The sequence below is a fragment of the Mustela putorius genome, unplaced genomic scaffold (genome assembly GCF_011764305.1).
Source record: "Mustela putorius furo isolate JIRA1106 unplaced genomic scaffold, ASM1176430v1.1 tig00000127_pilon_pilon_pilon, whole genome shotgun sequence".
In the NCBI taxonomy this organism is placed as follows: Eukaryota; Metazoa; Chordata; class Mammalia; order Carnivora; family Mustelidae; genus Mustela; species Mustela putorius.
This window is the reverse complement of record NW_025421288.1, coordinates 13,467,315-13,489,305: the sequence shown is the minus strand read 5'-3', so window position 1 is coordinate 13,489,305 and position 21,991 is coordinate 13,467,315. Positions and strand designations below refer to the sequence as shown.

General features: G+C 56.4%; 1 protein-coding gene across 6 annotated transcripts in view; it reads left to right on the top strand.

Annotated features, from left to right (window-relative positions):
• LTO1 (LTO1 maturation factor of ABCE1) overlaps positions 1–21,991 on the top strand; it is a 112,948-nt gene that overhangs the window by 26,216 nt on the left and 64,741 nt on the right. Inside the window, exons 4-8 of one of the 6 annotated variants that reach the window (XM_045066235.1) lie at positions 13,929–14,109; positions 14,744–14,896; positions 16,190–16,287; positions 18,277–18,340; positions 18,426–20,358. The exons of 2 other annotated variants lie outside the window; for them this stretch is intronic. In XM_045066235.1, coding sequence (XP_044922170.1) covers positions 16,249–16,287; positions 18,277–18,340; positions 18,426–19,276 — 954 coding nt within the window. In that variant the 5' untranslated portion in view covers positions 13,929–14,109; positions 14,744–14,896; positions 16,190–16,248 and the 3' untranslated portion in view covers positions 19,277–20,358. Of the gene's footprint in view, positions 1–13,928; positions 14,110–14,743; positions 14,897–16,189; positions 16,288–16,834; positions 20,359–21,991 lie in introns of those variants that run through there. 3 more of the 6 variants (XM_045066231.1, XR_006602308.1, XM_045066224.1) reach the window with 3 other exon arrangements.

Below are 21,991 nucleotides of genomic sequence, written 5' to 3'. Positions count from 1 at the left end.
CAGCAGCCCAAGATGGTGGCCAGCCTTTCCTTCATCCTGTCCTCCTCGCCTGGGGGATCTGCGGGTCGCCTTCCTACCTTGGCCAATGCCACCTTCCAGGGGTCTCCGATCGCCCCCAGCCCTCGACCCCCATCCCAGCAATTTAAGAGTTAGGAAGACGCCTTGAATGGAAGACTGCAAAGCAGTGGTCTCTGCCTGACTTACTTTTTAATTAAAAAAATAAATTTAATCGCTGGAAATATTAGTCGCTTCTCTCTCCTCTGACAAGACCACCGGAAGCTTCCTAATTGGTTTTGTCGGGGGGTGTGGACATCTCAGCACCTTTTCAATTAGCCCGGGGCTGCATTCGTGAGCCTGTGGGGGGGAAGGCGGGGGCCGGCAAAAATTAGAACAATTGTAAGTTAAAGAAATGGGTGTTATTGATCTGGTTTTTAAAAAATCTATGTATATTAGTGGTTATACAAGAGGGAACCCAATGTTATCGCTACCTTAAGAGGCAAATAAAAGAATACAGAAAAGTGGGTTTTTAAAAATTTTGTCTTTGGTGCCTTCTTTTTTTTTTAAATAAAAGGATGTTTTGCCCAATCTTAACTTTTGTTGAGTTTTTACATTGCTTGCCCCCAATTAAGAAGACTATTCATTTACTTCCCTCCGAATACAGTTTAGGGTCATCAAACCGCCGTAACCCCTAACAGTAAAGACTCAAAACGCATGGAAAAGCCCCCTCCCCTTCGCAAGGGTGCGCGCAGCGAGACCAGACACCCCCCTCGCAGGGCTGATTCTTCGCGCTCCCCTCCCCCGCCGGGAATTAGGGTCACTGAAATTCCGGGTCCAGCAGGGCAATTACCCCCGGCTCACGCCTCGGAAGCGGTGGGTGGCCCGAGCAGGAGCGCCCACCGCCGTGTCCCCCTCCCCGGGCACCCACGCGAGCGCCTCGCGGCAGCAGCAGCCCGCGCACGAGGGCGGCCCGGCTGCTTTTTCATTCATAAAATCCCGACCGGGCGGCTGCCCCGATGATTTATGGGACTGCGCGCTATCGCCGGGCGGCAGCTGCCCCGCGGGGCGAGGGGCCCGAGCCCCGCGGGCGCCCCCGGCCCGGCCCGGCCCGGCCGGCGACGGCGAGGGGCGGCGGGTCATAAAGAGGCTCGCCCACTGCGGCCAGACGGGCTCCGGGTCCGGGGGGGAGCTCCCCCCTAGCCCTGAGAAAGACGGAGGAAACTGGAATTAGCATGAGCCAATGGGGGCGCGGCGCTGTTACTAGGCGGACCGGGCAGATCTCGACGAGGAACTTCGTTGATTTCCCCGCTCAGGGACGGGCGCAAAAGTGCAAGCCCGGCGGGCGAGCGTGAAGAGCCGTCCAGGAACCCTCGGGGGAGGCGCAGGAATGTGGGGCCTGGCGGGGAGCGCCAGCGGCCCAGCCCCCACCCCGGGGAGCCCAGACACGCGTCCCTGGAGCTGCAGAGGGAGCCGCCGGCCCTGGGCCCTCGTGGGCGGCTGCTCCTAGGAGAGCCGAGGACGCGTTTTTATTTTATTTTTTTCCGAAGAGAAAAGCGAGTCTTAAAAACTTTTCTGCAGCAGCGTTAATTTTGCACCGCCTTTTAAAAACTCGCCACGAGACAGGACCTGCGAGTTCTGGGCTCGTTTAAAGTGCTCCGCGCTTATTTCTCGGTGACTATTTGGAGACAAAGGGCCAGCGACCCGATCGGGAAGGCACTGCGTCGGTTGGAAAGGAAATCCGAAAGTGACTTAAATCACCTTCCCGCTTTCCTTGCCGCCCACCCGTCCCCGGGGGAGACCGCGGCCGGCCGGGGCGGATCCCCGGCCCCGAGAGGGCGAATTCCGCGGCAGGCGCGTTTGCCACCATCCCTGGCTGTGGGAACCTTCATTCAGACGGGGGAAGGGAGCGCGTTCATTCAGGAACCGGCCCGCCGCGGCGCCGACCCCTGCGCGCACTGCGGCTGCGCCCCGCCCCGCGGGGGGCTTTGGGGAAGGGGCGCAGGCCCCAGTGGAGATCTCCTACCGACTTGGACCTCCCGCAGCCGCCCACCCCATACGGGACCGGAGGGGGCGCACCCAGATGGGGTCACCTGCAGCCGCATACCTGGCGGCGACTGGAAAGGACAGCCATTAAGTCGCTCAGGAAAACTTCCGAATGCGGGCCACGGGGTCCCAGGGCGCTGGGGTCCCCTCCCCTTCCCCCACCCTGCGGGCCTCCTGGGGGCGTGCGCGCTGAGTATCTCCGCCAGGGCTGCCCCGGGCGGGCTTCTGGCGCTCCAAAGCTGCGGGGAGCGTCGGGACGAGCTCTGGGTCCGGCGCCCACCAGGGACAGCCACACGCTGGGAACAGGGGCAGCCGTACCTCCCGCCGTCCCAAGCTACGGACTTGTTTTCGCCCCTGATCAGTTAATTTCAGCAACGCACAGACCAACTCCCTGCCCGAGCCCCCGACGTCGGCCTGGCTGGACGCGAGGAGGGGACCTTCCTCCCCGAGCTCGGAGGGCCGTGGGCAAGGTGTGCCCGGAGTTAAATAGCAAACCCCAACAGGTGGTGCCGGGGGTGAGGGGGGCGGCGGCTCACAACGCCTCTGGTTTCCCTAGGGAGAAGGTGCACTTTTAGGGGTGAAAACATCCGACTCCTTGAACTTCGTCCCTCAAAAAGCATGGCCTGGTGTCCGGAGCAATATGAAACCCCCCAATTCGCTAGGAATTCCCTGGCCTCTTGGCTCAGGTCCCTGGCCCGTCTCTAGCCAAGTGCCGTGCAATGGGCGCCCGGACCGAGCAGATAACCACCTCCAACCGAAGCAAAGAAATTGGTTGGGGGTGGGGGGTAATGCTAGGAGGCCAAGTCCCATCCGTGTCTCCCTGGGCCAAGTTGGGCTGCGGCCTACCCGAGGAGGAACAGACCCCGCCCCCAGCGAGCGCGCGGAGCACCCCTGCAGAGACTCGCGTGGGTGGGTGGAGGGGCTCGGTACCCAGCCCGCTGGCTAGCTGAAGCCGGACCTTCCCCAAGAAGGGCCCGTACTAAGACCCTTCGGGCCCCCGCAATGTTCCCCGCCCCCACCCCCTACTCCCCGCCTCCGGGTTAGGGCTCGACGCCCCCTCATTCGCCGGGAGGATTGGTCACTCCCTCCCCATCCCCGCGCTTTCCCCGAGGCTGTGTTGGGATGTAACCACGTCCTCGTGCCTGCTTTTTGTGCCCTTGGAATGCCCGAAAGCGAGAGCTATTCCATCCTTCGCTTTGGCCTTGAGGGTTGGGGGTGGGGAATGGCCGGGGGGGACGGCCCGTTTCTTTATTATGGGGAACCTCCGAGTTCTGGGGCTCCAGACACTTGCCAAGAGGGAAAAAGGAAAGGAAATTCTTATCCAGGTGCAGGGAGAGGGGTGGCATACCCAACGCCCTACACCCCTGCTTTTAGGTCCCCTCGCCTCGTGCCGTCTGGATTGGTGGCAGCGGCCGCGGGTTTGGACCCTCTGGGGAGTTCTGGGCTTGCGGAGTACGAGGAGCCCGATGCGCCGCGCTCGGTCCCCAGACCCCGCCAGGGGGCTTGTTTGCGCGGGACTCGACCTACTCCCACGTGTCCCGGGCGGTCCGGCAGGGACTGGGGGTGCGGTCGGATTAGGGAGAGTCGGGAGCCAAGGGCGCGCGCCGCGGGAACCTGGGTCTTGGCTCCGGAGCAGCGCGTGGCCGCGCAGCGCATTCCGCACATTCCCGCCCGGCCTCGGTTCCGCCGCCACGTGGTTGCTCTGCGCGCCGCGCTTACCGTAAGGCTTGGAGAAGGCGCGCACTCGCCGCGCCGGAGCGCGTGAGGATCTCCGTGAGGACACAGAAACGTGGTCCAGCACCGGACCCCCCCACCGCCCTGCGGCGAGACAGCGACACAGGCCCCTGCCCATTTGCTCAGAACCTGGGCTATTGCAGGGTTTGGAGAGCGAGCCTCCGCTCACGGACCCATCCTCGTTTCTCACAACTCCTGCGAGTCACCCCAACCCCAAGCTCGTCGTTGTCATGCATTTAATCTTCTAAACAAACCCCCAAGAACACACTGGGCGGGTGGGGAAACTGAGGCACCTTATCTGGGCTCACACTGCTGAGAACCGTGATGTCCGCTGTTTAAGCCCCCAGGCTGTGCCTCTTTCAGGGTTCAAGTGCACTGTCAGGAGTATCACCTCGGGACCTGCGTCTCCCAGGAGCTCTGTGTTCTGGGGTAGATCTTTGTCTTCATCTGCGAAATGGGGTGTGACTGCCCTCTTCCAATGCCGCAGAGCGGAGTAATTAAGGTAGTACGTGCGAAGCGGTTAGCAGGAAGCCCTGGTGTATGTCACGTCCGCTCGATGTGTTCATTCATGTATTGGTTCTTGCGCAGAATGAAGGCCATGAGAGGCGCGGTGTGTGTGGAATTGATTACACATTTTTCAGTTTGTTACCAGAAAGAGAATTTCTTGAAAAAATGACTTTCTAGTCTACAAACTTGCTTTTATTTGCTGGCTTCTCCTGAGCTGTCTGTGCGGGTGAGATTTAAATCATCCAATGTATTTTTAAATTAAAAAAAAAAAAAGTTGAACATTAGGTTTCCCTTCTTCCTTCTCAACCTGGAAAAGGAGTAAACAGGTTTCTTTCTTTCTTTCTAAGATTTTATTTATTTATTGGACAGAGAGAGAGCACAAGTAGGCAGGGAGGCAGGCGAAGAGAGAGGGAGAAGAAGCAGGCTCCCTGCTGAGCAGAGAGCCCGATGCGGGGTTCAATCCCAGGACCCTGAGATCAGGACCTGAGCTGAAGGCAGAGGCTTAACGCACTGAGCCACCCAAGCCAAAAGGTTTCTTTATAAAGTAAGTGCACTGGGGCACCTGGGGTGGCTTCGTTCGTTGAGCATCAGAGCCTTGATTTGGGCTGAGGTCGTGATCTCAGGGTGGTAAGATCCAGCCCCACCTTGGGCTCCATGTTCAGGCGTGGAGTCGGCTTCAGATTCTCCCTCTCCCTCCGCCCCTCCACCTGCTCACACGCACCTGCAGGCACGCTCTCACCAAAAAGAAAAAAAGATAAGGACGTTAATTAAGGGCACAAATGTCAATGCAAGGGTGAGGGACAGATATAAAGTAGGGGGTTTTGGCTGGGTCCAAGAGGGCCACTACCCTACAGCGCTGCTCGGGTATCTGGGTGACCAGAACTTGTACCTGTCACCCTATCACACAGAAGGAGCCACTCTCCTCTCGAGGGGGTGGGGGGGGTGATCCCAAGGGAAACTGTCCAAAGGTGTGGGTCAGTGACAGGGCTGGAAACAGACAGGTGCAACTCTCAGGAAGCCTTGAACCTGACCCTGGGAGCCTATGGGTCTTGCTCCAGTGAGAGGGGGGCGGGGAGGGTTGGGGAGGCCCGGCTTAAACATTTAGCCTCATGGGGAGAGAGGGCCCTAGGACCTGCCATTGTGGAGGTGGTACCTACCTATGGGGCGGGGGGGCCGACTCATGGGGGCGCCTGGGCAGCCACATGACTTGGGAGATGGTAGGGAGACCTGGAGAGGCTAGAGGTTCGGGGAAGGGCTTCTAAGTCCTTGGGGTAGGCAGTGGGATTAGGACCTGGAGCTGAGTCCTAAGTAAGGAACTCAGTATTACATCCAGCCCCGACGGCCACTGAAGATTGACCAATGCCAGAGAGAAGGAGTGAGGCGGGGTGGGCCAGCGGAGTGCTCACCCTGCACCTGGAGCCTCAACCCCTCCTTGGCCCCGAGGAGACCCCTGGGACAAAGGACCACACACGGGGGGACGCTTAGAATGACAGATACTTGTTCTGTCACAGTTTGGAAGTTAGAGTCCAAAATCAGGATGCACAACTGTGCTCCCTCTGGAGGCACCGGGAAAGGGTCCGCCCTGCTCCTCCAGCCTCAGGGGCTTCAGGGTCCCCCGGGCTGGTGGACGCAGCCCTCTGGCCTCTGCCTCTGTCTTCATGTGGCCGCTCCTCTCTGTGTACTCTCTCCTCCTGTCTCTTATGAGGACACTGGCTGTTGGGTTTAGGGCCCACACGAATGACCCAAGATGATTTCATCTCAAGATCCTTCACTGGATCACATCTGTGAGGACTTTCTTTTTCCCAAATAAGGTCAAATTCATAGGCTCTGGTGGTTAGGAGGTGGACACAGCTTTTTGGAGGACACTGTTCAGCCCACTAGGGCTAGGGAGAGGGGGAAACATGGGGTGTGTAAATCCCTGTGTTTGGTTTGAATCAGGCCTTATGAGCTGTTGAGGGGCAGGGAGTCGGGCCCCAAACATGACTGAGTTACGGTCTCCGTGCTCCAGGGCTTCCCACAGACACTGGAGAAATAACACACGGAATGCTGCTTTACATGGGAGTTCATGGCCAATTTGGCAGGTGCCTTCTGTAAGCTACTCTGGTCCTTGCCTTGCTCACTCCCCTTCAGAGGTCAACAGTGGAAGTTTGAGCGGTCTGATGGCCACTAGCTTTCTGATGGGGGTGAAGAGAAAGGCTTCACCCAGGAATGCGGAAGCGTAGAGAATGAGCAGGCAAAGAGGGAGGAGAGAATGTTCCAGAGAAAACCCTGAGGGGAGACAGGGCAGGGTCTACACTTCCCTCAATAGCTAAGAGTCTGAGCTAAGAGTCTGCCGGGGTTTGGCTAGCTCGAAGGCAAAGGGGTATGGAGTGTGGGCTCTGGAAACAGTTCTTCCTAGTCCTAGCTCCACCGCGGCCCATGTGTGTGACCTTCCCACCTTTGAGCCTCTGTTCCCTCACCTGCAAAACACACGGAATGACAGTGCAGACCTGGCAGGGTCTCCGCAGAGATTAAACAAATCAGGGGAGCAGAATCCAGGGAGCCGTCCTCAGGAGCAAAGACCCCCCTGAATCCAGCCCCCCGGAGGACCCGTGAGTGGGCGTGAGGCACACCTCCTTCGCTAGGACCCAGCCAACTCGCCTTCCCATTTATTTTGAAAATCAAAGGCTTGTACAAGCAGCGTTGACATTCTTCCAGCCAAAGGGAAGGTTTTCCTTTCGTTGCTCTGTACAGGGTGAGGATCTTCTCCCCTCTGCCGTTTTTGGAGTTGTCGAAAGGTGGCAAGTCTCGGATCACCTTGTGGCTTCCCAGGTGAGACTCACAACTGCAAGTGTGAGATCCCCCATAGCGGGGTGGGAGGCCCCCCCAGAAGACAACCCCCCCTTCCAGGGTCTCACCCACCCCACGAACCCACCTTGAGTTCCTGGCCACCCAGATTCCCCGCCCCCAGAGAATTCCCACATGGGTTTCAAGGTCCTAGAAATAGGCCGTTTGGAAAGAAGAAATGAAAGGTGAGGAGGCCGGAGGGTGCGGAGGGCCAGCCGGGAAGGCCAGGAGCTGGGCACGTGAGGCGCCCGCCCTGGGAAGCAGCTCCTCTCCTGCCCGGGCTTCACCCAGAGCTGGGGCGGGCGGCTGGGACTGGGGACAGCAGGGCTGTGACAGCTGCTGACCGAGTGCCCCGCCTGCACCTTCACAGCCGCTCTGGGGACAGTCCCTTTATCCCCATTTTACAGATGGAGAAGTCGAGGCCAGCAGGATCCTGTGGCCACGGTGGGGCTGGGATACCTGTTGGCTCTGAGTCTAAAATAGGGAGGTCGGGGGTGGGTGGGGGCAAGAGGCGAATGACAAAGTGCCTGGGGATTGCAAGGTTCACTTTTTAAAAATGGCTTTAGGGGCCCCTGGGTGGCTCAGTGGGTTAAAGCCTCTGCTTTCGGCTCAGGTCGTGATCCCAGGGTCCTGGAATCGAGCCCCACATCAGGCTCTCTGCTCAGCAGGGAACCTGCTTCCTCCTCTCTCTCTGCCTGCCTCTCTGCCTACTTGTGATCTTTGTCTGTCGAATAAATAAATAAAATCTTAAAAAAAAAAACAAAAACCCGGCTTTATTGAGATGGAGTTTCCGCAGCGTCAAGTTTACCCATTGAGAGAGGACAAGCCAGTGGTTTTCAGTGTATTCCCAGAGGTGCGCGCCCATTGCCCAGATCTACCTGTAGAACCCTTCCGTCCCCCCGGAACGAAGCCCCGTGCCCAAGGGCAGTCGGGGGGTTTTCCTCTTCCCCCAACTCTGTGGGAATCACGCTGTTGTGGGCACTTGTGAGCAAGGTTTTGTGCGGATGCTCTCCCACGTCCCGTGTGGCCAGGCCCATTCTGAGCACCTTCGCCTGGGGGAAGACCTTGGGGCTTTAGCTCCCCAGGACCCAGGAGACCTGGGACCGACCCCGCCGCTTCCGGAGAGGATCTCTGAGCTCTTCCCGCCTCCCGCCTCGCCCTTGTCTGTCCTTTGGGCTCTGCTCCTAGTCCTTCAGCAGGGAGCTCACCAAGTCTGGAACCACGGGCATTTGTTAAGGGGAGATTTTTTCTCCGATGTAAGAGCCTCCATAGAACAGCGCACTGTCCTAAGTCGCCGCCTGAAGGTCCATGCTCTGTGAAGACAGCAGGGAGGGGGGACACTGCCGGCGACCCTGGCTCGGGCATCTGCGAGGCCTCGGCTCTGACTCCTGCCGACTCAACCCATGCTTTTAGCACCCCAGACATAACCCGGGGCTCAGCCTGTAAAAGGAGAAAATCCTCTTGGCCATGCTTCCAGACGTTTTCCCATTCTCAGTCCCTGCAGGAAGCCCAGGGCGGCTGACTCGCCCTGGGACAGAGCGCATGTGGCCGCAGCCCCGCTGTGGTTAGGGAGTTGGGGGTGTGTTGGCCCTGTCGGTCCCCTGATGCGTGTTCTCCGTCCTGGCTCTGGAGCAGTATGAAGAGCAGGTACCGTGACATCAGAAAGCTACGGACATTCCCACACCTCAGTGGAGATGGGAGCCCAATCTCCTCCCTTCCCTCCAGCATATCTTACCAACTCGGGGACCTGAGTCTCCTCTTTCGTCGAGGGGCGGGGCAGCTGGAGAAGGGGGTCCCTCTGGGGCCAGCAGAGGATTCAAGTGAACCTGCCGTGTGCCTCTGTCTTCCCCATTCCTGGGGCTTCCGCCCAGAATAGGCACCATCCCTGCTCCCCAGGAGCCTGCCTTCCAGCGGAACACATGGACATGGCCCCCAGCCCCCCCACACCCGGCACTGAGTCCTGTAGCAGGGCAATGGCTGGTGGCTGAGGAGCAGGAACACCCCCCACCCCGCCCCAGAACCTGCCCTGGGCTGTGCATGTGTGTATTAGTTAGCTACTGCTGCCGAACAAACGAGTGCAACCGTCAGCATCAAACAAGCGAAGTGACTCTTACGTGGTGTCTGCGGGTCAGGGATCTAGGAGAAGCATGGCCAAGTCATCTGGCTCCGGGGGGCTCGGTGCGGGGTGCGCCTTCACGTGCCTGTGGGAGAGTCCACCACAGGTCCTGGTGCTCCCGCACAGGTGATCTGAGCTGCTCCCGGAGCAGCACGGAGACAGCCCACCTTCCGTGCTGTCCGCATGAGAGTGACATGCTCTCACTCTACCACATGCTGTTGCTCACATAGACCAATCCTAGAACAGTGTGTGTGTGTGTGTGTGTGTGCGCGCGCGCGCGGGAACTGCACAAGGACATTAATGACGTAAGAGGCCATCCCGGAGGCTTGTGGACCCGGGCGGGGCTTCCAGGCACAGGTGGGGACCCTGGGCGCAGTGGGAGAGGCTAGCAGGCCCGTTGCTTCACCTCACTTCCAGGGCCACAGTCCACCTGAAGCTGAGCTGTGCCTGCTCTGAGGTGAGGGTCAAGGCTTCTTTTTTTCCATGTGAATATCCACCGAAGCCAGCCCCGCTTCTAAGAAGCACTGTCCTTTCTCTCTAGCTCGATGGTGGTAACTTTGTCCTAAGTCCGGTGAGCGTGCAAGTGTGGGCCTGTTTCTGTCCTGTCCCACTGGGTTAGGGCTTTCCAGCCGAGGTCACAGGGTCTGGTGGTGGGGTCTGGGCGATGTCAGTTATGCCACAGAGTCCAGGGTGGGAGTGGTCCAGGGGCCTCCTGGGGCAGGGCGTGGGGTGTGGCGTGGGTGCGACTCAGACTGTCCTACCTCCCCAATTGTTGCCTGTTTTCTCTGGTTTTCTTTTTCTACTTAAATCCACCAATGCTGATTTTTTTGCTTGCCACCAAAACTCGATGGGGAGGGCGCCTAGGGCTGAGCACGCTCGCCAGCAGCAGCGAGACCTGCCCCATCAATGCCAAGTTCATTTCTCTAAGAGTCGCCCTTGAAACGCTCATGTCCCCTAGCCGGGAACAGTAGCTTATGGTATGTTCGGAGGATGGAAGAAGATTAAGGGCAAAAGGCGAGCTACAAACGTGTATGGACGTCATCAACCATAGGACAGACGTTGCTGGTTTCTAGGACAAAGGACAGGTTGGACGGAGCTGGGACTTTTGGGGTGATAGAAATGATTTCTTTCCCCTTCCTTCTGTATTCTAGTTTTATAGTCTGCGTGCTGTGTTCTCTTATGAACAAATGTTGTTTTATAACCCCAAAAATGAATCTGACCAGATACGATGCTGGGGACACCGAGCTGTTTTCCAGTGTCCCCTGGCCCCCGTGGTTGTCCTTGGACCCCTGATCCTGACTCCTGGGGTTCCTCAGGCACCAGCCCCCAAGTGTCCCCCTCAACTCTCACACGACCTCTCTTCTGGCAGACAGAGGACTGGAAGGCTGGTGTCTTAGGTAGAGTTTCCCGGGCCCTCCGGGTAAACACGGCTTGGAAATGGCTTGGAAATGCAAGGCCAGGCCTTCTAGCACCGGGTGGTGACCGCGGAGGAGCCGGAGAAGCCCAGGTTTTTCCTCCTAAGATGGCATACGACAGCAAGCAGGAGGAGGTGCCAGAGGGAACCCCCAGAGGCGGCTCAACTGGGAAACGCGCTCCCGTCTGCGGCCGGCTGGGCTGGTGTGGAAAAGAGCCTCAGTCCTCCCTTGGTGTGGAGGACAGAGCCCTCTGAATTCTCCCAGGATTCGTGCAGCGCTTGGGAGACGTGTGTTCCCTGACCGCGGCGTTACTGCTGTAGATCAAACAAGGATGCCTTGACGGGCCAGGCCCAGAGCGCGCCCCAGCCCGCACCAGAAGCGGCGGCGGCGGCAGCATCGCATGGGAGGGGCCACGCACAGAGGTCTTGTGGCAGGTCCCATGCCGGGTCCTCTGATACTCATTTCCTTCCCGCAGACACGGAACTTTTCGGGGCGCTCACTACTCAGCCAACGACTACACTTCCCGGCCTCCCCCGCGGCTGGGGGCGGCCCCGAGACCAAGTCCCAGCCGGGGGCTGTGAGTGGAAGGGATGTGGGAGACATCTGGGTCGTGGCCTGGAGCGCAGGAGCACGTGGCAGAGTTGCAGGCTGTGTGCGAGCTTGACACACGAAGGTCAGTGGCTTTTCTCTGTACCGACAATGGACAAGTGGAATTTGAAATTAAAAACGTAATTCCCCTTACGGGAGCACCCACCCCCACCCCCTCAAAGCGAAACACTTAGGAGTACGTCTGACGCGACACGTGGAAGATCTACATGGCGAAAAGTTCCGAACTCTGATGCATGGTACGAGAGAACTAAATGAAGGAACAAGCGGTTCACGTCCACACACGGGAAGACGCCGCGTTGACCAGATGTTGGCTCTCCCCGGCGTGGTCTGCACGTCCGGGGCAGTGACATTCCGAGTCCCCGCGAGCTGTTTTGCCAGTGTCAACGGACTGATTCTATAATTTGTGTGGAGCCGAGACCCAGAACAGCCAGCACAGAACCGGAGGAGAACTGAGCTGGAACACTGACATCACTCAACGCCAAGATTGCTCTAGAACTGCCCGGTAGAGTAGAGCCCCCTGTGACTCTTAGAGTCACCGGGCTCTGTGCGTGTCTGCTGCCTCTCCCCACTGCCTTGCCTGACGCACTTGAGGACTCTCCCTTACGATGCCACTCTGTGCTCAGGGGCCCTCAGTGTGTCCCCAAGCCCACCTGCTACGATCATCGGCCCCATTCCCAGACCGCATGGGCGTCAGCTTCTCCCCTACCTCCCACTCATCCTGGGGGTCCCTCCACTCTGCCTTTGACCTTCAGCTGCCCTGTGCAAGGGTGTCCCCTGCTCCCAAGGGCATCGCACCTGGGCCTTCCAAGCAAGACGCGGCTGCAAGGCAGACTCTTCGGAAAGCCGCTCCGTGTTCGGCTCCCCCCTCGGCTCCCACGGTGGGCACCTCTCAGTCCGCTGGGTGCTTTGGGTGGGAGTTACGTCCTACAGAGTGACCCACTTGTCACCACCCACCACCATCCCAACCTTCCCAGGAGCTCCGGGCAGGAGAGACCGCATGTGGCTGGCCTCCCAGGGAAGACCTCTTTCGGGAGGTTTGGAGTTTGGAAAACCAGCTCTGAGAGGTGGGCTGTGGGGCGGGGATGGGGGTGGGGGGAGTCTGTCTGCAAAGGCAGTTCCTGGAAGTCAGGAAAGCACAGAGGCTCCCCCTGCCGAGGGGCCCCACATTGGAGCTCCAGGGCCACCAGCTAGCCCACTCCGACGTCCCAGGAGGCAGAGCCAGCCTCTGGCCAGTGCTCTCAGCGTGGGTGTTTGTTGCTGTAGACTTGGGCTTTCGATGCACAAAACCTCCTCAAAAGACGAGAGAGGAAAATTACAGGGAGACTGCCCGGGAACTTCGCAAAATTGGGAAAATGAGCGTGTGCCCCATAGCTGAGCGCGTCGGCCCATCCCCTCGACCCTGATTAAGGGGCACTGGTGTTTGTGGAGGCGTTCAGCAAGAGGCCTCTGATGGGGAGGCAATTTTGTGGCTTCGGCCTGTAATTTGGATTCGAGGTCTCAGGCACCATTAATGTGATAAACTTGCAAACCTCCGCCTGCAACCAGACGTAGAGCGCAGCCCGCCCAGACAGCCGTCCGTCCCAGCGGCGGGTCAGACGCTCTGCTCCTGTGTTCGCACACAGATGGTGGGGCTCGGCCCTTTCCTGGCTGGCTTCGAAAATCTGGAAATATAAGCCACTGGTCTTGTGTATCACCTAGTTGGAATGCACACTGCTGTTGGCATTTGTTTTTGCTAGACGTTGGTGTCAGAGATTATCTGTGTTCTCGGCAGGATGGGAAGGCTCCCGACCCCACCCTGGGGTCCTGCACGCCGTGGAGCCTTTGCATAGGTATGCTGGGCCAAGGGATGAAGGAATCAGCAGAGCTGAGGGTGAATAAGGCCTGTTTTTGGCTCGAAGAGAGCGTGGTGGCCACGGGCCGGTCCGGTTTGGATGGTTATCCCAAGAGATCTTCCTGATGGCCAGGGTCATTTGAATGTCACTGGGAACACATGAGCTCTTTCTGGCTAGTGACCCCTTCAATACCTTTCTCTTGCTTCCTAAATCACCAAGGTCAGGCTGCTGAGAGTGGGTGTGTGCGTGCGCGCGTGTGTTCGTGTGTGCGCGCACCCACGCACGTGTGTGAAATGTTGCAGGGGGAATTGAGAGGACGGAGGAAATGGTTGGGGGGGGGAGAGGGTGGGGGTGTGGTAGAGGAATCCCGACCCGCTGTGGGTCCCTGCAGGGTCCCCTGGGCCTGCGTTCACCACCGTCGCCTTCGAGAACGCCTGGCATCGGTTGGCACCTGTTCAGTCTCTGAGGCTCTGGTTTTGTTCTTGTGTTTCTCCGGTTCAGCTCCTCCTGCCTTACGATGGGACCCATGTGGGGTGAATTCCCTGCTCGCCTCCACTGGGCTGGGAGAAGATCAAAAATTTTAAGTAGGAACGCTTCCTAGGAGACAGGAGGCCAACAGGCCAGCGACACAGGCCACTGGAAAAGACATGAATGAGTTTATTTAGCACGGTCAGATGTAATCGGGGGTCGGTTGGCCAGCGGAGCAGACACCATCACTGGGGAAGCAGACTCTGCTTCCTCCCCTTCCTAAAGGTTAACAAAGACAGGCGGACATCTAGTGCTAAGTATACATTCTGGTTTGACTTCGGCGGGGCAGGTGATTTTTGATAACGTCTCTGGTTTTCCCAGTAAAACGGGGATCCTGAGCAATGACAGTGGGGGAAACAGGACTCCAGCACGTGGCCGCAGCTCGCTCTCCTGCTCAACTCTGTTCAGCGACTTCACGCAGAAATGGAAAAAGCCTGCTTCGCTGCCTGGCCAGTGCAAGAGGACTCAGCCTCGGGATTCTTACTAAATACAGCTGAATTTGGTAAGCCTTCCTAGGCTGGGGTAACCTCAGATGGTTTCTTATTCTCTTATGCTTCTCTTATTTTCAGTGATTCCCAGCACCTTGTGCGCTGTGAGGTGTCAGTAGTTATCACAAAAGGATTCCGAGGCCAAATCCATTGGCTAAGGGCTACCTGCTCTTGGAGGTTCTCAGTACACATTGCCTGTAAAGGCACTGAGAAGTCCGGCACTGCAGGACCATGCTTGCTTGTGACCAGAACACTTTTTAATGACATATCTACTGACATCCTGGAGCAGAGTTCCAAAAGTTTATAACCTCGGACCATATTTTTGAAAGTCGTATAAAAGAGTATAAATAGCTTGTCTCTTCGCCGTAGGTCAAAAAGGGCAGTTGGAGGACTTGCCAGACAGAAGCAGATTATGGCAGGCATCGCCTGCGTGTGGAGGGGCACTGCTCTCCCGCCGCTCCTCACCCCCTGCCACAGGGTCCCACCACTTTGTTTCTGTTTGGCTGAATCAACAGCCCAAATAATGAGGCTTCCATATTGTTTGGGGTTCATTTCTTTAACGGCTAGTGACGAAGCTTCACCTTTTCCCCATGTACCTATTTGTTTTCTGAATTTTCTGGTGTAGACCTTGTCTTTTCCTCCTCCTAGATCACTTGTTAAGTTGAAGCAGGATGTTGACCTCGCATATGCCATAGTGATCATGCCTTCGCAGACCTGGAGAGTCAACCATCTTGACTCACGGCAATTCCTTGCTTTCCACCGGCTCCTGCTCTTTTCGCATTTCATCATCCATATGATTATGTAAGAAGTTAATTCTGTTTTTTTAATGTATTCAAGCCTCTCCATCTTGTCTCCAATGAGACGCCTCCCCCTCCCCCACCGCCTCGGCTTTTTTTGGTCAGAATTCCTCTCCTTTGCATGGATGGGAAAATGCTGTTCTGTTTTCCTCCAGCTTGTTAAAGCAAATCTAAAAAAATGAAACATGTGTTTTCCCAACATGTAAGTAATACATGTTTCTAAAGGAAAATAAAAATAAGAAAAAATAAGGAGGGAAAAAAAAAAACCCAACGGCGGTCTCGCCACCCAGATCCATTGGTAATATTTTGTGGCTCTTGCCAGACCTCCCTCTGTGTCTGTATTCACATTTGCCAACCTTCTGAACTTTAAATTCTTTAAGCCATCACACGCGTGTGTGTGCACACACCTGGCGCCCTCTGTGGTCCTTTCTTCTGATGGCTTCAAGAGGCATTTCGGGATTTCAAGGGCAGTTTTGGAATTTCACCATGAATTTATCATATTCCTAAAATTACCAGTAAAAAAAGCTCTGGGCTTCACTCAGTTGGATGGTGTGCAGAGAAAGCGGCTTTTAGGGAAGAGAAGCCGCGATTCGTGGCTTCTGCTGATCTCCGTGGTGTAGATAACCCCACGGTGCTGCGTTCAGGGTCAGTAGGACGTCACCAACGGCTTGTGAAGTTCCTGGATTTTTAGCCATCAGCTCCCACCTGTCTGTCTGCAAGGACCCCCTCATCACCGTGCCCGGCTTCTGCTCCCCATCAGGAGCACCGTAAAATTCTGCTTTTTGTTTTCCTGTTTTCTTCTTAGTAGGGTCTTATCATGAATAAGGATTTTGTGTTCCCCGAGTAAATGGATACTCAGTTGTTTGACTTTGATCGCTCTTGAAATCTCTTTTATGGTGCCTGCGTATTCTAGTTGTGGCGTATCTATGAGAGACAAATTTGGTACATTTTTTTTTTTTTAATGTACCACTTCTTCCAGAATTAGTTTACTAACCCCTCTGGTGGCTTTCCTAAGTTTGTACTCAATATTCCAACAAAACCAACATTTTTCTGCCTTCTATTCCTGTATTTAAATGTTCTTTCCTTCTCTTGTTAGCTCTAACCTCCCCTTTCCGGCTTTACATTAAAACGGGATCGGTCCCTGGATGGGGCGCACTGCGGGACCATTTCGATGTTCAGTGCTAATGAATTATTAATTCAGGAAGACTGCCTTTTGGCTTTGAAATTCACAGTTGTCCTCACGTTCAGAATAAGACCTGTCACAGGGATTTTGAAACGGCGACTTTTTTTTTTTCAGATGCCCCCTTGACGTCTACTGAGATAATGAAATGACCTTTTACTGCCTCTCATGCTAATATGATAGATGTTCCTGCTTTATTGCCTCTCCGTCTCGAGGTAAACCTTGCTTGCTTCCTGGTGACGCTTCTCTTTTTTTTTTAAGTGTGAGGAGTTCCCGCTTGTGTTTGGCATTTTTAAAAATTAATTTTGAGGGGTGGGAGGTGGGCAAAAGAACGGCCTCCCCACGGGGGGACTGAGAGCTTCAAACTTCCCGTTAAAAAACAAGTCAGTCACCGGGCTGTAAAGCAGAGCATAGGGAATACACTTCTGATATCGTCGATGACGAATGGCATCAGACGGTGACCCGACTCACCGCGGGAAACGTCCGGTAAGGCGTTTTACCGTCGAATCGCTATGTTGTACTCCGGAAAGCGAATACTATGGTATGTGAGATTCAGTTTAGAAATGAAATAAAACAGGGGTGCCTGCGGGGGGCTCCGCGGGTTTAAGCGTCTGCCTTCCGCTCAGGTCACGATCCCAGGGTCCTGGGATCGAGCCCCGCGTCAGGATCCCTGCTCTGCACGGAGCCTGCTTCCCCCTCTCCCTCTGTCTCTGTTTTGTCTTTCTCTCTCTCAAATAACTAAATAGATACAATTACAAAACAAAACAAAAATGAAATAAAATAAGCATTTTTTTATAGCAATGACTTTTGAGGGTGTGGCGTTCCCCGCCTCGCCTCCCGCGGGCTCCCCTCTTGCTAATTGCCTGCGCCACCGCGCTGGGCTCCAGAGAGCCGAGACCCCGCGTCAGCAGCCGCTTGTTCCCGAGAGCCCAGGCCGCGTGGGCTCTGGCTGGTGCTCCTGCTGGTGTCGGGATTTCTGAGTCTCCGTTTTGTGATTGAGGCTAGTCAGCATGTTTTCAACTGTTGTTTTCATTTGATCCGAAACTCTTGCGTGCCCCTACAGCGGGCCCCATTTTCGTGTTTTTGTTTTGTTTTGTTTTTTACAATCGTTTACGGAATGGAAGAATTACTCATTCTTGGAAGGATATGATCTTCCCTGATTTGGGCAGGTGGTAAACGTAGCTGGAAGGTTAAGGTGTTGTGATAATAATCTGCGTTCTTGCTGTTCTAGAAGAGTCTCGGACTGAGAGCTGCCTTTCCCTTCCCCGTCTTTCCTTCCAAAGGACTTGCGAGTCCTAGAGGCAGGGATGTGGGGGCTCCTCTGTCCCTCCCAGGCCAGGGCTCATTCACTCTGGTTTTAGGGAAGGGTTGCAGTTGCTCCAGAGCAGGCAAGGCTCGGGTTTGTAGTAGGTGGCTGTACCTGCTCGGCAAGACTGGGGCTTTATGTAAAGGGGAGGCACTCTGAGAGTGGGGACGGCCCTCACCCTGTCCCTCTACAGCACCCAGGAAAGTGGCAGGCCTCTGACCGGGTGGCACCTGGAGGCCAGTGTTGGGGACGGATGAGGGTTTTGGCGTGGGACTCAGGTCATCCACACTTGGCACGGCAGGGTAGAGCTCCCCCTCAAATGGCCATCGAGGGCGGCTCGCAGGTGACACAGATGGCCCAAAGACCAGCAGCCCCGCCCCCACCCCAGAATCGTGTAACCTGACCACCGGAGGTGGACCTGTCCAGCTGGGACTTGGCCCAGGACCCCCACATTCATGGGTGGCATAGCCATTGGATATCTGCCCTGGTCTCCTAGTCCGCGTTGCAGACCTAACATTGCTGAGATGTCTCCAACGTGTCCAGGCTCCGACACCACCCCCAGCTCCTCACTGGCAGCCTCCCCATGGGGCGGGTCCTGGTTCCATCCCTCCAGTTCAAGCAAAAACCGTGCTGTCCACCTTGACCCGTGTTCCACTCACACCCACGTCCAGTCCATCAGCGAGGCCTTTCAGCTCTGCTGTCCGAATATATCTAGGCACTGGTGACTCCTCCCACGGCCCCTGCTGTTTTCATGCCCGAGCTGCCGCGGTCTCTGGCTTGGATCGTGGCCTCCTGCATGGTCCCTCCATCCCTGGGTCAGGCTGCATCCTGCTGTGGGGACAAAATCACCAGCCTCAGTGTCAGAGACAAGATGGGCTTCTTGTTCATTCTCTTCCAGTGGGTCAGCAAGGGGCTTGGCCCAAAGCAGTCCCAGGGGCCCAGGCATCACAGTTCCAGGCCAGGTGAGTCACGAGGGGCACGAGGGGGGAACCAGGGGGCACGTACCAGACGAAGCATGCTCTCACTTTGCAAGTGTCCACTCAGCAGGGATGCTGCCATGCCACTGGCCTTCAGTGGGGAGATGGTGCTGTCCTATCACGTGCCTGGAAGGAGACAGAGCTGGAACATTTCTGCCTGGTTCCAGTCCCCCTGCAGCCTCTCCGGACGGTTCCCCATGTCACTCAGAGAAAAGCCAAAGTCCATCCAATGCCCCCAGGTCCTGCCCCATGTTACCTTTCCCACTGGCTCTGTCCTTCCCTGCTATGATTTCCTGTGGCCCTGCTGGCCTCCTGGCTGGTCCCCCAACACATCAGACACGCTCTTGCCTCACAGCCTTCGCACTGGCTGTCTCCCTGATCTGTCTGCACAGCTGGCTTTCTCGCGGGCTTGAACTCTTCCGATGCATTGCTGTCAGTGCAGCCTGCCCTGTCCTGCCCACTCAGTGTGTCCCCTCCACTCAGCCTGAGCCACCCCCTGACCCTTTGTTTTTTTCTAGTATGTATTGCCTTTTTTTTTTAAGATTATATTTATTTGTTGGACACACAGAGAGAGAGAGAGAGCACAAGCGGGGAGAGAGGCAGGCAGAGGGAGAGGGGGAAACAGACTCCTTGCTGATCAGGGAGCCCGATGCGGGACTTGATCCCAGGACTCCAAGATCATGCCCCGAGCCGAAGGCAGCTGCTTCACTGACTGAGCCTCGAGGACGCCCTTGTGTATTGCCTTTTGACCTGCTCTGCAATTCACTCACTTATGGTATTTGCTTGGGTGTGAGCGCTGTGGAGCAGGAGCTGGGTGTGTTCAGGATGGACTTCAGCGGCCGCTGCCTTCCGGAGGAGTGCCTGGCCTGGGGGAACCCCTCGCGGCCTGCTTGTTGGATGGACAGACGCACCAAGCACTGAGGCATGAGCGTTTCATCACCACATTTTGCATGTGGCTTCAAGAAGGACCCCTGCCTGGATTACTGTGCTCGACACTGAATCTCTGTCTCGCCTCCGCAGGTGCAGAGTGAGACCTAATTTGGTTTGGGAAGAACATGTGACCCAGGAGGGATGGCCAGGGAGCAGCGGGGCATTTCCAAGGGCCTGGAGTTGGGAGAGAAGGGAAAGCCGGGCAGGACCCATGGAGAGCCCTGGGCTGGGCTTCCATGAGCCTGCTGGTCATCAGGTTGGGGGACATCTTCAAATTCCAGAGTCTACCGCTGGCCGCCTTCTTGCCACGCGCTCACGTGATGGAGAGAGCGAACGAGGGCGCTCTGGTCTGCCTCTCACGAGGGCGCACGTCCTGCCATGGGGCCCACCCTCATGACCTCGTCTGACCCCGAGCATCTCCCCAAATCTGGCTCCAGAGACCACCCATGGGGGGTGGGTTTCAATGCAGGGGTTCCGGGGGGGACACATTCAGTCCACAACAACCCCCCTGGGCTCACCTGGCTCCGTGGTCCCCCACGGGGGGGGCTCCTCCTCACCCTCTGGCCTCCGCGCTGGGCCGGGGAGATGGGGAGAGGGGCAGGCGGACGGCTGAGCGATCACGGGGGCCGGATGTAGCCTTAGGTCTTCCACCAATGCCTCCTGGGCCCCTCGGGGGATTTGATTATTACCCAGTAGCTTCTTCAGATGGGCATCGGGGCATCTTAGAATCGCGGAGCCACCCTCTGGGAAATCGGTCCGGGATCTGTACATCGGGGAGTGGAGCATCCCCTAGGCTTATGGCAAAATTAAGGTTCGGGACCAAAAATAATGTGGTTAACAGTAATTTAGAAGGCTTTTTATGGAGCAAGATTTAAAATAAGGGGGCGGGTGGGACATGAAGAAGAATAAAAAACAACTTGTAAAAATCGGTTTTTAAAAACTTCAACGGGAGTCATTGCTTTAAAGCACTACCGTTGTTTCTAACTACATTCAGTAAAAATTTTTATTGACTTAATCGTTTCCCCCGGCCCTGCTTTGGCACTCAATAAAAATATCCAAACAACCTTTTCAAACGGTCCCGAATCAGGCCTTTTATCTGCACGGGGCAAATTCCACCTGCCAACTCGCAAATGGGCTTGTTTTGGTCAACAGACTCGGCAGTTTCCCCCGTGGCTGGTCCAGGCGTGGTCACCAATCCAAATAGGGTTTTGTTTAACTGATCGAGGGTGTGCGTGGTGGGGGGCAGAGGACAGACGCCCAAGCTGCTTCTTTGTCCTACTTTGTGGCTTTCCTAGCTTTGGAGGTTTCGAGGGGGAGCAGGTTTGCCTGAGAACGGCGGGTCCAGCCTCGGGGACCCCCTACTGCTGGGCCCAAGACCTCAGAGGGGCCCGTGTGGCGGCTGCCCTGTCTCGCCTCGCTCATGGGGCCCTCCTGAGACCCCCGCCCTTCTCCCATCTCCGTGCCTCCGTCCGCCAACCACCTGGGGACAAGGGCTCACCTGAGAGCTCCTCGACATCATCCCGTGCGGGGCGGGGCAGGGCATCCTTCCTTTTCCCTGCCTGGTGCTTCCAGCTCCAGGGGGACAAGCATCTCTACAAACCGTCACAAAACAACAAACAGACAACCAGGCAGAGGTGGGGGGGGTGCACATTGGAGAGGGCGGGCTGGTTTTGGGGTGTGGACGCACTGTCGCGTGGGTGCATTTGGAAGCGATGGGGGCAAGAGTGGGGGGAGCCGGGAGGGCGGAGGAAGTGGGGGCGGAGGGGTGACTTCCGGGATGGGCTGGGCCAGAGCAGAGAAGGTGGGGTCCCAGGTCAGGGAGCCTGGGGTTTATTTCAGGGACGCTGAGGTGATGCCCAGGGTTCTCCAGTAGAGCCAACGTCTTATGGGATGGATGAGGCTAAAGACAGGAGATTCTGTGGGCTGGCGGGGGAATTCTTTTTTTTTTTTTTTTAGCAGAGATTTTCTTTTTTTTTTTTTTAAGATTTTATTTATTTATCAGAGAGAGATAGAGGGAGAGCAAGCACAGGCAGACAGAATGGCAGGCAGAGGCAGAGGGAGAAGCAGGCTCCCCGCCGAGCAAGGAGCCCAATGTGGGACTCGATCCCAGGACGCTGGGATCATGACCTGAGCCGAAGGCAGTTGCTTAACCAACTGAGCCACCCAGGCGTCCCTGGCGGGGGAATTCTGACCTGTGCCCAGCCCAGGCTGACTGCCTCTTTGGATCCTCATGCAAGGACCACTCTCTGCGAACAGTAAAACGAGAACCTTCTTAAGAAGGGGAGCCTCTCAGGGCACCCAGGTGTCTCAGTCTGTTAAGTGTCTGCCTTAAGCTCAGGTCATGATCCTGGGGTCAGTGGGGAGCCTGCCCCCTGCTTGTGCTCTCACTCTCTCTATTTCTAATGAATAAATAAAATCTTTTTTTTTTTTTTAAAGAAGAGGAGCGTCTTGGGGCGCCTGGGTTAAGTATCTGCCTTCAGTTCAGGTCATGATCTCAGGGTCCTGGGACCGAGCCCACCTCGGGCTCTCTGCTCAGTGGGGCGTCTGCTTCTCCCCCTCCTGCTGCCCCTCCTCCTCTCCCTGCTCATGTTCTCCTGCTCTCTGGCTCTCTCTCTAGCTCAATGAATAAAATCTTGAAAAACAAAACAAAAGAAGGGGAGCTTCTCATTCATTTTTGTGTCCTTGCCTAGGAGTGGATGTCCTGTG